Source organism: Diadema antillarum, unplaced genomic scaffold (assembly GCF_040938485.1).
Source record: "Diadema antillarum isolate AM-2024a unplaced genomic scaffold, OU_Dant_1.0 seq00000867_RagTag, whole genome shotgun sequence".
Classification (NCBI taxonomy): domain Eukaryota; kingdom Metazoa; phylum Echinodermata; class Echinoidea; order Diadematoida; family Diadematidae; genus Diadema; species Diadema antillarum.
In genome coordinates this window covers 135,684-151,490 of record NW_027271735.1, presented here as the reverse complement: position 1 = coordinate 151,490, position 15,807 = coordinate 135,684, and the positions used below count along the sequence as shown (strand labels likewise).

Here is a 15,807-nt window from a genome sequence, read left to right as displayed (position 1 = left end):
ATTAACTGTACGTCCAATATTTTGGGAGGATTGGATGGAATCGGTTACATTGGTTCCTTATACATGTATCTGCACAGAATCATATTTACACCAGTATATTTGAATACCAATTAGAGAAACCAGATTTCAAGGTTCTAATTCATGTCGCTAAGACCCCAACTATCAAGGATCACTTGTGAATTTAGCATAATTTAGAGGATTTTGACAATTCTGCGACCAAAACAACTATACATGTATTTATAATTTTGTTTACACTGCTTTATGTTCATGTATATTAAAAAAAAAAAAAAAAGGCAAAAACTGACAAATTAAGATATGATGCACCACAGAAATGTCAAGGTTTCTGAGACAATCTAAACACGGCATGCTGTGTTGCTGAAATTGGTTTTCACCTCTGTGATAGCATCTTATTACCCTCACTGTATTCAGCTTGTCCCGTCTTTGGTTAATTAGCACTGCTAGAAATGAATGAAAATTATGGAAAATAATGATACACGACTAACTTGAAAGCTGGCTTCCTCTCTCAGATTTCCCAAACTTTCTCTGATACAGGCCCTACAGTTAGTATAATGGCATGCAGTTTGAGGTGTTGGATATGTGCTCTAAAATTAAAATCAGGTGTACAAATCCCTTTACAAATTGGAGGGAATATCCCTTGTATACCTTCTGATCAGTATTGATTGATCATGAAAAGAGATGCATTTCTTATCCATCTGAATAGTAAGTACACCATGGCCCCATTTTATCAAAACATACAATCGACTTTATGATACAGAAATCAACTACTGGTATATAATCAATTATACATGTAGCTCTTCATAAAACAGGGCCGGCCCATGTCTTACAACAACAAAAAGTGATATTGCGGTAGCTTAATTCTCCTCTCTCCCTATTTCACCTCATAGCTGCCTTTCTTCTCTCAGGAATGGAGTTTTCGAGATCAGTCAATCTGATTTGCATAATATTATGTGACTAGCATAATATCAGAATTTCACAAAAACAGCAGCATACAGTGTACAATGTATTTTTGAAATTTGTAATTTTTCTTCCTTTCAATTTTCATCTGACTGCAATGATATTGTCACCGTTACCGTACTTAAATTTCACTTTCTTCGCTAAAGCCAACTTGAACAAACAGATTTTTCCTACCCAGAACGAATTACGGTATGTAGAAGTGCATGTACATGTACCAGTATCAACAATTATGTTTCAACATTGTCTGTTACCACAAACAATTACTTTTAAGGGTAGTGAAAAACTCATGGAGCCCCTTGCCCTCTTTTCAATCATTCTGCTTCGGCCATTGTTTGCTTGATATGCGTATATATATCATATATATATATATATATATATATATATATATATATATATATATATATATATATATCATATATTATATATATATATATATATATATATATATATATATATATATATATATATATATTATATATATATATATATATATATATACATATATAATTTTTTTTTTCTTAATCTAATTCTTTTTTTTTTAATGCAAGCAAACAGTTGTATACATGTACAACTTTCTCAAGCCAGAACCAACATTTACGACATGGTATGAAGGAGTACACTGTGGAAAAGGGGATGTTACGGTATGTACCATTTCACAAGTGATGACCAATCAGCAAGGGAACTTATAGCATATTCAATAAGGGTTAACATGCTATTACACTTGTATGAGACTCCTACTCCCAAGGTTACAGGGGAATGAAAACCAAATACATGCATGGATTTGAGGAAAGTTTGAGGAAAATCAGACAATCTATTGCAAAATTGTAGACTTTTAAAGTTTCTGTTCTGCCATTGTTAACCTGTTGAGGATGAATCCAGAATATACTCAATGGGTTAAATGAGAAGACTACACTGTACAACATTTTGTTTTTAATATGAAAAACAATATAAACAAAATGCATGTACATATAAGGAGAATTCCATAAACTTTCATTTTTAATGAAATGTACACATACAGTATTTCATTGTCACTAAAATTTATGGTCATTCCCACTGCCTTCTGAAAGATGTATAAGTCTAGTGCTTTTTTAACATGCTATAACTGTATAGAAAAGTGAGATCACGTAGGATTTTCTATATTCACATTTCTTTTAATATCGTTTACCATGCATGACGTCACAAAATCTTGTTGTCTTCTAATCCAGGGATGGCAACAGAGAAACTTTAAATACAGGCTGTATTCACAACTTTTCAATGGACTGTCTGATTTTCTTCAAACTTTACGTGTTCCACCAATATTGCTGCATTCACTCAATCCACACGTACATTTGGGTTTCATACATCAACACAGTTACACACATAGGCACATACATTCTCCAGGTGAATAAATATTGTACATCAACACTTTTGAGTTTGTCTTTTCTTCACATTCATGTTTATTAACATGTAACACAAATACATTTTACATTCAGTATTTCTGTACTTATACCAATGGCAACTTCTAAAACAAATAGTTTTCACTGCAAATGTGGAAGCTAAACATGAATTATACTTTTTTTTTTCAATATCCATTTTAGATACAAAGATTAACCCTACATTTTTGTTTGAATACCAAATGTTTTTTGTATCAACAACAGCGCAGAAATATGAAAGGAAAATATGACACTTTTCATAGGAAAAATTGACATAATTTTCCCTCAAAGAGTTGGAATCATGGGTTTGTTGCAAATCAAGAATAAACCCACCCTTCCCAACTCATTCATACACAGGTCCCTTCCTACAGAGAAATCAAAATCAGCAGAAGTACAAATTCAATGTAAATCATAATATTGCTGCCTTGGATCCAGTCTTTCCTTACTGGAACAAGTTGGCTTCGAGTTTTGTGACTTGCAGGTATCATGTGAAGTGAGTCACACTGAAACCAAAACCCCATCATCTTACACATGGCTTATTTGGCCATCCCTAATGCTGCACTGGTCTCACAAACACAGCTTTTTTCACATCTGTGGATAACCCATCTCATCCTTTTTATATTTTTTTCCCCTCCATAACACCTGCTGCAACATTTTGGATTTATGCTCTTCGTGAATTCCTGCTTTAGAGCACTCATAAACACCTTTCACCTCAATTTCCTCCCTTCCTTCCTTCTGATCATCTCTCTACCAACCGTCTTACTTCTTCAAAAATTATCACAAAACCTAAGTATAAATAACGTGAGAAAAAAACAAACACTAGTCTCCAAAACGGTCTCTAATATACCTTACCAACATAACATCGGAAAAGAATAAATCAATTCATCAAAGAATATGCCACATGGTCTATCCTACATCGATGTTAACTTCAATTAAATTCAAATTACACTTCACAAGCCATACATACAATCTTGTTAAATATAATATGTGCTATTTTCTTGTTTTGTACAAACGTAGATGATCTTAACATGAACTCATTATTCCACAAACCTCAACTACACCACGGATGCAAATGATATCATGTCACTTCTCTTTGGAATGTTCATGTGAGAAATCATGGGGCACTGTAGACTTGACACTCACTCAGGCAGATCACACTAAAGCTACACCGGGGTCATCACGAAATATGACGAGAATTGAAAGCCAGAATTCATTGGACATTACGTTTTTTGTTTTTTAAACATTATTAAAACAGTTATCGCTTACTTAATACAACCATCATAAAATATGAGAAGATGTAGATGAATACACTTTATTTCGCTTTGTCCACTTCGACAAATTTCATAAATCTACTAAGGGACTCCAAAACCTTACCTTTTTTTTCTCTCTCTATAATCTCCTTTCCATAAATGATGACTTGCATCCTTTGGTTGCACACTCTTGGGGAAAACTCCTTGCTCTCTGCTTTTATCTCAGAGATATCTGTAAAGCTGTGGCTGGAATGTAGACTAGTCATTGTCTGATACTCATTTAAAATCACAAAATATCGACAAACTGATAAATAATATCAGCATGCTGCAACAAAATTTGGACAACAGACATAAAGAGATCTATATTACTGAACATGCCCCAATTTGTATACTTGCCACAGACATTGTTTTCCAAATGGCGTAGTGAATGAGCATGTAGAAAATTAGATTTTTTTTAAATATTTCATTCTTTCGGTCCAAAAAGAGTTGACATGTGGTAATGGACAGTTTGTGGCAAGTGGAAAGCGAGTTGATTTTATAGGGATACATCTGCATTATGTGTTCTGTGACAAATCTGAACTTCCAACCTTATCCCATATTTACCTGCTTCTTCTTCTCCTCCTCCTTTTAAAACCATATACCCGGTACATGTAAATGTGCTTTGTTGAAATTAACATGGGGCAGAGATGATATGGATATAGAGGGCAACTCAAAGCTTTTGAAAGCCACAGAATTTGTTTCCCTGTTTAAATTTGTCATTGCCATCAACACCCTGTTCGTCCACAATGTCCATTGTATTTTCAGGAGGTGGTGCTGAATAGGTTATGCTGCATTACACCATGTTCCCAGCAGCTACCGCAGCCTCGTTTGCCTGAAATGTAGTGTCAGGTGCCATGGGACGGTGGGATGTTCTTTTTTTTTCTTCCACCTCCATACTCTAGTTTGTTGGTTCCACTCTTTGCTCCAGTGAACAAGTAACTATCAGAAGCTGTTCTTACGATGTCTTGTCAGATCAGACTACACATATTTCCTGTTGCGTTGCACTACAGACTACCTCCAAGTTTTGTTAGGGCCTATTATGCGCTGTCATGTTTTGAGTTCACCCCGTGTTAATATGGCCAACCAAATTTCCTGATCAGCACCGTGACTGCCGTGGCAAATTTTTTTGACATTTTAAAAAATCTGACACAGGAACCACGGCAATCGCAGCCTAAAATGTTTGCTCGTTCTGTCTCCCCGCGTTGTCTCACGTCGATCTCGTTTCGTCCACGGTGGTCTGAAACGTGACTGCTGTGGCCGCCAGGAACATGGTGTTAATGTAGCATTGATAGGGGGCATGCATACCGTGTGACTTTATGAGTGGGTAGACCCAAGCACAGCTAGCCACTAAATTCCTCTCAACCCTTCAGGTACGTATCCAAACCTTCCCCTGGCAGTATAGACAGAGAATGGTAGTATTCATGGCTCTCTGTCCCACCACGAGGTCATTTTTCATCCCATGTCATTGGTGTGCTACAAACACTGGAGCAATACTCTTAAAACAGGCTTTGCACTGCTCGATGCTGTACCTGGATCATTATTCAAAAGTTTGCTTTTTCTTTTTAGGGGAAAACCCTTCCAGAGAGAATGATATACAGACTAAATTCCGAATGATGTGACTGAGTGATGATCGTTACTTGTGACACTGTACTACATTGCACGTCAGTGAAATGAAAGCATCGTTAAACGTGATGCCAGATTCGCAAGCTCGAGAGATTCTCGCATACTGTACGCATCCTCCCAATTTTAAGCTACTTGGTTGATTACAATTGGCCGTTTTCTCCAAGAGTCATATGAATTCCTGAATAACCAGTCAAAATCATAGAATACAAGCGGGTAATATTGTATATACCTCATGGCTCTTAGTGTATAATTCAGTTAAACTGCAACACATACATTACTATCTACCTATATATATATATGCAATAAAAATAGCTAAAACATTTCCACCAATATAGATAAGATGGTGCTGAATCTTGTTTTGTTATGTTTTTGTCCTTCAACACCAATATACAAGTCTCATAATGAAACAGATCTAACATTTAATATACTAAACAAAAAAACACTTTACAGATAGTTATTTGGATTGCAGAGTTAAAGGATAATATATACATACATTTCACATACATGCTTTTAATTTGTCTTCTCTTATTTAAATAACATGTATGTGTTTTCTCTAGATAACGTGTTGAACTGCTATGCACAGCATAATGAAGCAATATTTCTTCTTATTTTCTCAAATCTTCTATTTTCTTTTCTTTCTTTTTTTTTTTTGCTGATATATAATTATCACAATTCATCTCTGTTCATTTTATGAAGTCATTTCTTACAAATATACTCACTAGAATCTACCAATTACAACGAATATAGGTAGCCCAGAAAGCATTGAGCCTACAATCAATGTGCAAAACTCCATGTTTACATTATCACCTTCCCATCCAAGAAATTGAGAATCCTCCGCATATATCTTTATAGCGTGTATTGCAATTATCATACAGTATTTTACAGGTAAATCAATAAAGGTGGGGGGGGGGGAAGAAATGTTAAATTCTAGTTTCAGAATTCTGTGGACATGTTGGAGCTGTAATAAAAATGCAAAACATGTTTAATAGACAGTTTATCTTTAATAGCTCTGTCAAACATTAATCAACTCTTCAACAAACTAGGGAATCTATCCCTCAGTCAACTTACCGTGTGCTCATACATGTGTCTTGCATTATGGTATGAGCTGAAATTTAAAATCTTGAGCCATTAAAGGTCTTTGAAGCTGAACAAAATGTTAATGAGATGTACCTGCTAAAGAATAATAATACAGCTAATAAACTACAATGCCATTGTAGGGGAACACTGAAAAACCTTGGATTATCTAACCCCCAAGAAGAAAAGCAAAATCTGCCTTTATTATTTGTCTCATAAAGACTGAAGGTATACATGTATGAAGACATTTTGTTGCTGTAGTCTCAACACTTTATGGGCTAGTTCCTTCATTCCTTGTGTGTACTGTTCTTGACAACATCATCAATAATTACTTACAATATAATAATATGAATAGTAAGGACAGTGATAGTGTGGCATTAAATACTTGCTTGTATTAGCAATTGGTAAATATCTTTCCTTGCTTTGTTTAATGGGACCGACAAGAAAATAACTCAGATCAAATTATGATCAGTATTACTGAAAGCAGAGGGGAGAATTGATACGAAAGTTGTGTTTTACAGAACACATACGAATGAGGCTTGAATGTGATTACTTTCGACTGGTTTGGCATGTAGCAGAATTTTGACATTTGACAAACGCTCAATCTTGGATGACCTATGACATCAATCTTTGACCTGATGGGGGCTCCAACCTCCAGTGTTGCTAGGGAAACGGGATGCTTGTGTTGCTTTAACTTGCAGAAGTAACCACTTTAACGTTGATCCTTGATGAAAATCTCACTTCTTGACATTTGTCACAACGGCAACTGTAAGGACAAATCGAAAGGGGAAACAATGCAATTAATAACAGCACCACACCATTAGAGAAAACTTTGCTACTTCTCATACCAGCTGCATATACCATAATCTGGAGCTTTGAATTCTAAAAGTCCCACAGGTCACTCTTCTATCTCATTAGTAATCTAAAATTGGCTTAGTCAGAAGGCTACCTATCCAATCAGCACAAAATCAGTAAGAAATTCACAAAATCTTCAACAAAAAGAATTTGAAAGACAGGAACTTTAATACTCTAATACAAGATGTCAGCATATTGGTTGTAAATTTGGTAACTGAAACAAAGTGATATATATAAGCAAAAGGAAAAAAAAGACTCAAATGAAGTAGATTCTTTTCATTCTATCCTATGAAAGAATAACACTAAATAGTCAGGAAATGATGGCAAAAAGATTTATCAACAAACCACAGCCATGGGATATCTGGCCATTAATATCAACTACCACACATCACTGTATACATTATACACAGAAGAGGCTGAAGGTAACAGAGCTTTTATGTGAACAGTAAAACGATACTTCACACACTACGTAAAGATATCTTGAATATTGTCTTCTTATTTCCAATCGAGAAAGTCTTTTCAAAAGTTTCCTGTATTCACTTAATAGTAAACGGGATTCATCGTTTGACTACATGTGAATCTCGGTCCAGTCCAAAGGGAGGAAGGGAGTAAGCACATTAGAACCTTTTTACAACAGCTCTGCAGCATAGACACTATGCATGTGTACATATGACCTTAAATGCAAGTCAATGTTAATGCATGGATATCTACTCATGCCATGCTTGGATCGTGCTAATACATGGATGACATGAATCACATTTCATGACTGGGATCTCAATTTTGCTGCATACTGGATAATTTGACAAGAGTTAATCCCTGGGCATCAGGGACAGTTAGCGCGGGGACTGGGTGGGACGGGTTCAAGGAAGTATGAGTAAGGAAGCCCCACTTTGCTGGTTTGATGAACTTTGCATATAAAATTGGTACAAGTGTTTGTGTTTTCTGGGAGCTGCAGAATGTTTCTAGTTTTGTTTTTTTTTTTGTGTGTGTGTGTGTGGGGGGGGGGGGGGGGGTCATGGGTCAATAGCACTAATGCTTTCAGGGGTTGAATCTCTGGGCAGACCCCTTGGAGAAACATGGGTTTTCCTGTGATTTTTCGTTATTATATTTTCTAAGTTTTTCTGTTTTTTTTTTTCTTTTCGATTTTTTTAAGAGTCCAAAATGTGTGTGTGTGTGTGTGTGTGTGTGTGTGTGTTGGGGGGGGGGGGGCTGCAGCCTCCTTAGCACCCCCACCTGTTCCATGGCCCCTGTTCTGCATGGCTAGAGCAGAGCTACAGCGCTGCATGAGCACTGTTCTTTGTGGTAATGACATTCTCCCCTTTCTCTCCCCTCTCCCTTTTCTGCTTTGTTATTTGTTTCTTTCTTTCTCTTTCTCTCCATTTTATTTATTTATTCATCTATTTAAAAACCTACTACTATAACCTCTGATTTCTGGAAAGCCCAAACAAGATAAAACAAAATTCCATTGGAATAAATAATGCAGTGTGAGGTCCCTAAACTCAACTAAATACAAAACGATAGACCCTGTAATGAATAGTGCTATAATTTAGTAATCGGAAAAATGCCTCCCTCACTCTTCAAAGTGGAGAGAGAGAAAAAGAAAGTAAAAGCAGTGTAGAAGACCCAATTTCAATCTCATTACTAGTATTCAGGAGAAGCTTGGCAAAAACGAAACAGAAATACTGCTGTGGTATTCTAATAGACGATGTGTAACGAGTTAACAAACATAAGGGTATATATCAAGTTTTATTGCAATGCGGCTTGCCATTGTTACGTGCACATCACAGGATACTTCATAGGAACACGCTCATGGGTAGGTATTTGTACCATAAAGACACAGAGAGTACCACAGTGATGATGTCTTTTGTTATAGCTTGGGTTGGAACCAGGTGCGAGCATGGTTAGCAACAATAGTGTTTACAGATATTCAGGCCAGGTGAGGTTGTTTAGAACCAGTTTCCATGGCGATAAATGGCTAAGACATCACACTTTGGTATTCTATAGATGAACTTGGGTCAAGGGAAAGCACTACTGATATGTACAATGTACACATAAATATGCAACAAGAACAGAATGACAGTGCACAAAATGTGTTACATTAGCAGTGACTGTAAGATTTCTATCACAATACATTGACAAATCTGTAACAAGGCACAGGCTAATAATTATATATGACAAACATTCCATGCACACTACCATTCATGTATGTGCAATATATACAAAGTATACAGACACTTGGGAGAGTAAATCAAGCATGTACATACAGTAATCTAGACCCATACTACCTGTTATGTGGTAAGTTTTGATAATACAAAAATGTATACCGGTACACGGAAACAATGCCATTATCTTGGTATGAATGCATGGTGGCAAACATTCCCATACACTCTGCACTGGTGCAAATATGGGGGGGGGGGGGGGGAAAAATCAAATGACCCAATAATACAACCCACATAAAATATGCAAGTTTATATTCAAGAACATGAGTTTGTGTGTTGCCTATAAGTATTTTTCGCTGGTTATTCTGACAAGTTACATTTTAAGAGTCTTATACGAACTCAGAAAGATCTCTCTTGTGGTATGCTGATGACCAATGCTCAAATTTTAGGGTGACAAAGAAGGATATTGCTGCTACATGTAAAGCCTATTGCTCAACTGCACCACATTCATTCTACAGACTTATAGGTTTGAACAAAGCGTTGTGATTCAAAGGTTGGCCTCAGGCTGACAATAAAAACTAATTGTTGCTCCCCGACTTTTCTGCAAGCATTTACAAGAATTGCATCTTATAGTGAAAGGAAGAGATTTAAACTACTGGGATTCAATACGTAATGAAGGACTGTAAACCTTCTAAAACATGTAATCCAAGATGACTTGTCAAAAAAGGAAGAACAAAAGAAACGAAATGGTTGCAGCATGTTTGCTTCAAGACATAACATACAACATTCCAGCAAAATAAACTGTAGGAGGTATCGCTACTTTGTATTACTTTGTATATGACTCACTTCCAAACCCCCTGCCCCCCCCCCCCCACATAAATGCAAAATTACAATTTTGCTGTGATTCTAAGATCACAATATCAAAGATTGTTAACATAAATATCAGATCGTTATGCATAAATATTACTGATCTTTATAGCAAACGCGACCTAGTAGTCTCATGTGCCTACAAACTTATCAGCATTCTGATTCCCGAGGACAAAGAGAATAAAAAGCCATCTAATGTTAGATAATATACTACAAGTATACAAAGGCAGACAAGACATAAAACTATGTATGTTAGTGGAAATCGGGAATGATACTACTTAATGGTGTTTGCAGACAAATCACTGGCATGTTGCAGTGCAGTTGTACCTCACATGTATGCCATTCATGCAACACAAACTGTGCTGAAGGTCCTCTGTTTTCACCATAGCATGTTTTATATTTGTTAGAGTACACTGGTGTGCATATTACAGCAGCTGCAATTGCATCAATAGTGACCCTACAAGTGTATCATGATTTTAAATCAATTTGATTCTTTCATCCTCCATCTCCTCGGAAACCAGACTGTCAGCTCACATCCTTTCTTTTCTTGGCAGAACATTTTTTTTTGAAACAGCAAAAGACATTTCTGCTGGAAATGTAGGGTGGCATCATATCAAAGCTCAGTGCATGTTTAAAAGGGGAAATCTGACAAAAGCATTTAATAATAATAAATTGTGTGAAGTCACAAAGAGACGACCAGCATGCCAAAACATGACTAGACAATATTTTAATCAAAACACACACTGATACACTTACATGTAGGAATTAAGAAGTCCAGACTGCAATATACACACCACAGTAGCAGTACTCAACAGACATTGCCATGGTAACAGAGAATCTCTAGCTCTTGTCAAATTTGCAGGTGTACACACTGGCCTGAATTCACGAAGGTGATACAATCTTGTCCATGAGTTAAACCATGGATAAGATTGTACCACCTTCGTGAATGCAGGCCATTAAGTACAGTGTAAAAGCTTCTGATTAATTTTTCCCCCTGTATTTCTCTCCTTTTTTTGTCCTTCTTCAAATTTGTATGTTTAGAATAAAGAGAAGCAAATCCAGTTCTGATAAACTAAGCACAAATCTAGAGGTAGTGTGCTTTCTCAAGAGTTGAAATATATACATAACAGCTTTTACAATGTACACAACTGGTCAAGACACAAAAGAAAACCTTTGAAGGCAGAAAATAATGCAGCTATACTAAAATACAGACCTCTACCCCTGTGTGGTCCACACTGTAATTTGTTGCAACAAAGTGCAATGGTTAAAAAAACAACATGGAAATGTGAAATATCAGACACATGAAAACAAAAATGAATGAGAAACTATGAGCAGATATATCTTTGAAAACATATTAGTTTGAATATGAGAAAAGTAGATGAATACACTGTAGTCACACATTTGGTTTGGTTTATGTATGGTCAGGGAAAGTGCAGTGTACATGTTGTAATGAGTCATGAAAGCCACACTCTACAGTGAGAAGCATCATATGTCACAGAAATCACGGCCAAAATGGGGAAACAGGATAAAATAGCAAATCTCCCACTAAAAATGGTGATTTGTGAGAGAGGATACTGAGTTGAATGATTTTTGGTATTTAAAAGGGGCTGTATTTCCAGGGCTGGGAGATAAAAAGTGTTGATAATACAGTTTGTACATATGGTAGCATATTGTAATACATGAACTGCGAATTAATGATTAGAATATGTTGTAATGCAATCAGATGATATATTTTATATGCACAACACATGAATCATATACTTCGTATACTCTGTAGCTGTGTATTTACAGCCTCAATTAAGTTTGTATTAAGTTTATAAAAACTTTCTGCCATTTATTCTCAGGAATTCAGTTTCATAGGGGCAAGTAAGCCGATATCTTCACAGTATTTTAGGTTCAGAATTAGACAAAATTAGATTGACAGATTGAGTGCAAACTTCATCATTTAATCCAGAGTATTCTTTTTCTTTTCTCTTTTTTTTTATAGATTTGAATTTGTATCTTTGCCCTGTAGCAAACAAAAGAATGTGAACAAGGTGAAATACAAGCTGCAGAAGAAGCATGAGAGCATTAAAGTTTTCTGAAAGCATTAAAAAAAAAATACCATTATAATCTACTCTTCCAAGAAACAAGCCTCATGTTTGCTTGGTCAACTGCTTTCCCCCCCAATCTTTATCACAATAACAATTGCCGATTTCAATAACATTTACGTCTGCCATCGCGTTACATGCCAAACATATTCGCTTTTGAGTGAAAGAGTGTGGAGTGAAAAGCCCAGCTGCAAAGCATTACAGTACATCAAATCTTTCTGACAAACTTTGATGCAAGTTGAGTCATACTGCCATGCAACAAACTTGCCACAGCTTCAACCAATGCTACGATTAAAACATTATTTTAAACCCACCACAATTATGAGGCTAGACAAGTTTGCATAGATTTATCAAAAAAATAAACTAAAATCTTAAATAAATGGCACTGTTCCTTTTTTGTCCAGCATTTGGCACACAGTTGCTGATGACCATCGAAACAAACATGCCATGTCACACATATTGTAAATCTATACACTGTGCCCAGTGCATCTGTGAAAATCATGTTTGTGGTAGAAAATTAGGTCAAAAGAAAAATAAAGGTAAGCAAGAAAATCTATGGCAACAGGGCTAAACTTGAAACCTGCCCTTCATGTCATTAGCTACCAACTGTCGGGGTAGATGTGTTTTATTTGTCCTTCAACGATACCTCAGCTAACGTCATCTTTACAAGTCATATATCCCTTTTGAAAATGTCACAATGTCTCCCAATATTGTGTATGAAATCTAATGGCAATGCACCTCAGTGTTTAAAAAAAAAAAAAAGAAATTAAAAATCGACCCCATGTCACTCAGAACCAGATTATGAAAAGGAATCTAATTTTTCAGGGTTGCAAAAGGAAGGCACAAACTTTAAAGCAGGGGTGTGCACATGGGCCTATTTATATGCCCTGATATTTTCATTCATGTGAAAGAATGCTTCAGTTTCTGAATACCACAGCTTTAAAGTAGGGGTGTGCGTAACCATAAATATTAATCACATATAAATGAAACATTCTTGGATTATTACATGACCTGGGTCAAAAGAAATGTAATAAGGCAAGCACACTGCACCCAATACTTCTTTTAAAAAAAAATAAAAGATTAATCAGGGTATGGGACATGTACATGAAGTACTCTTTCCAGCCTGAAAACCCAGGAATTAGAAGTGACTTAAAACTGACTGCAAAGTGACTTAAAACTGACTGCAAAGTGACTTAAAACTGACTGCAAAACTGACTGCAGGATCCCATTTTGGAAATGTTCCCTTCCTACAGGGAAATTAACGAAGCGTTTTACAGCACTCGTCTCAAAAGTGACACATGACGGTAAATCTCAACTTTTCATTTATCTGTTACTTTTTTGGTGCACTGTCATTTTAGCAAGTCTCAGCAATGATAAAGTGTTGACTCAGTGGAAGATCTCACACATCCACAAGTTTGAATAGTGAATGATTAAGATGTTATTAAGATGTCCACAGCAAACGGCAACATTTCTTTGGAGTGTGAGTGTTAGACATGGGATTAACCTGGCTATTCCACAGTATCTCAAAGAAAATAAAACCCCCAACAAAAGAGAATGTACAGAAGTTCCTTTTGTTTTAATAGCATTCACAGCTTTATGTCATGATGAATGCGAATACGTACCGATAATGATTATTAAAATGACGATGATGATGATTGCAAGAATGATCATCATCTTGCAGTTTTTCCACCAGTACTTCCGCTTCAGTTTGCCAGCATTTGTCTCAAACTGTGATGCTCCCTGTTGCAGAGCATCTGTACAGTTTTGTTTGAGACAAAACAAAAGAAACAAGGATTAAATCAAGGGACCAAAAAAGAGAGAGCAGACTCACACGCATATCAAAAAAGGTACTGTTACCATTGAGAGCAGTGATTAAAAAATGTTCAAGTTATCACATTTGATGCATATATGAGTAGGTCAGATCATCAACATCCTACCCGATGAACAGTTTGCAATAAGGCTGAAAATATAAGGAAATATCACTATTTTTCTCCATAAACCATAACTGTAGACGGTTTATTCTAGAAACAATTTCATTATTTCACATTTTGTATATTCACTTTAACATTGATCATACTGATTAACATTATTACATTGGTTGTTTCTATCTCTATAAACTGGTATTTAAGAACTATTTTGAAGAACTAAAGCTGGGCTTTTGTGTCATCTGCAAGTGGCAAAAATGCCTTTAGTTTTATATGATTCTGGTTGTTTAAACCTGTGCGTTAAATTCTTTATGTCTCACAATACATTGTATCATAACTGACTGTGAAAACTCTTGTATGGGTACTGCGGCAAACTACCATCACTTTATATGAAATTATTTATAGCATAGCAAACTTCATATCAGGTTCAACCAACTTCCCTGCAGCTCTGACATCGAACACGACTATTTCATGCTACAGTGACTATGTACCAGTGTAAAGCTCACGGCATCAAATATCAAGTTGGAACATTCATAAGGGCAAAGCAATTCAATGCAAGTGGAAAAACAGGTATTGTGAATTAAGGTAGTGTCAATAAACATTCCTTTGCTTTCCCCAAGGAAGATATTTAGTCTCTTTTCAGTAGCTGTATTCAAATGTTTGACAATAGTGATTTGGTGAATCAGAAAAGAAAAGAAAAAAAAAAAGAATATCTCCATTGCTGAATGATTTCAATAGCCTCAATATTGTCTGTTCAGATTCTTGATGTCTTGATTTGGCAAAGCCACGGCATGTATCTTTTCCATGTGTCATTGTACCAGTACCCTCATTACATTTGGCTGCACAAATGGTCCATGTAATGTGATCGCCCCACCCCAGTCCTATCAAGCGATCTAAGTTTGGTTACAATAAAGTAGAAATTATTATCTATATATCCTGCTATACACTATTTGTTCAGCTATAATAAAATTTCAATATATAATGAAAGAAAAGTGCCTGAACCAAGAACTTTATCATAACAGGGGTCTCCTTTAAAATGACAACTTTCCCCCAAAGGCTTGAATATTTACATGTATCACTTACCGGCACGGTCATCCAGGTCTGATAGCTTCTGATCTCTCTCAAGGACCTTGTCCACATTCACTCTCATAATATCTACCACCTGCAATATGAAAAGAAAACAAAAATACACACACACACACACACACACACACACACACAAACAAACAAACAAATACACATAAATGTTAGTGTTATCATTTATATCAATCCTAAATCAAATCTGGTATAAAAAATTAAGTCTTTGTTTAGGTCTAAAAAACCTTGAAACAATTTGTACATGTATGTTCATGTAGCAATATTTGAAGTCCTCTAAACTGTGAAGAGGATATCACAATGAAATCCAGACTTTGTGTGATTGTCTGCTAAAAGGAAACATGACATTGAATAATATGATGTCTGCTCATAAAGCAGACTGCATATTTCAGTATCACAAATGGATTGCAAATTTACACTGTCATGGATAATAATGATGGGCT

At 35.9% G+C, this 15,807-nt stretch overlaps 1 protein-coding gene across 2 annotated transcripts in view; it reads right to left on the bottom strand.

The window, feature by feature from the left end:
- Window positions 1–3,798: 3,798 nt before the first annotated feature.
- LOC139740607 (vesicle-associated membrane protein 3-like) overlaps window positions 3,799–15,807 on the bottom strand; it is a 28,956-nt gene continuing 16,947 nt past the window's right edge. The window contains exons 3-6 of one of the 2 annotated variants that reach the window (XM_071651193.1): window positions 15,353–15,431; window positions 13,967–14,098; window positions 11,468–11,489; window positions 3,799–7,139 (exon numbers count right to left, since the gene is read on the bottom strand). In XM_071651193.1, coding sequence (XP_071507294.1) covers window positions 11,470–11,489; window positions 13,967–14,098; window positions 15,353–15,431 — 231 coding nt within the window. In that variant the 3' untranslated portion in view covers window positions 3,799–7,139; window positions 11,468–11,469. The remainder of the gene's footprint in view (window positions 7,140–11,467; window positions 11,490–13,966; window positions 14,099–15,352; window positions 15,432–15,807) is intronic. The other variant, XM_071651192.1, reaches the window with a different exon arrangement.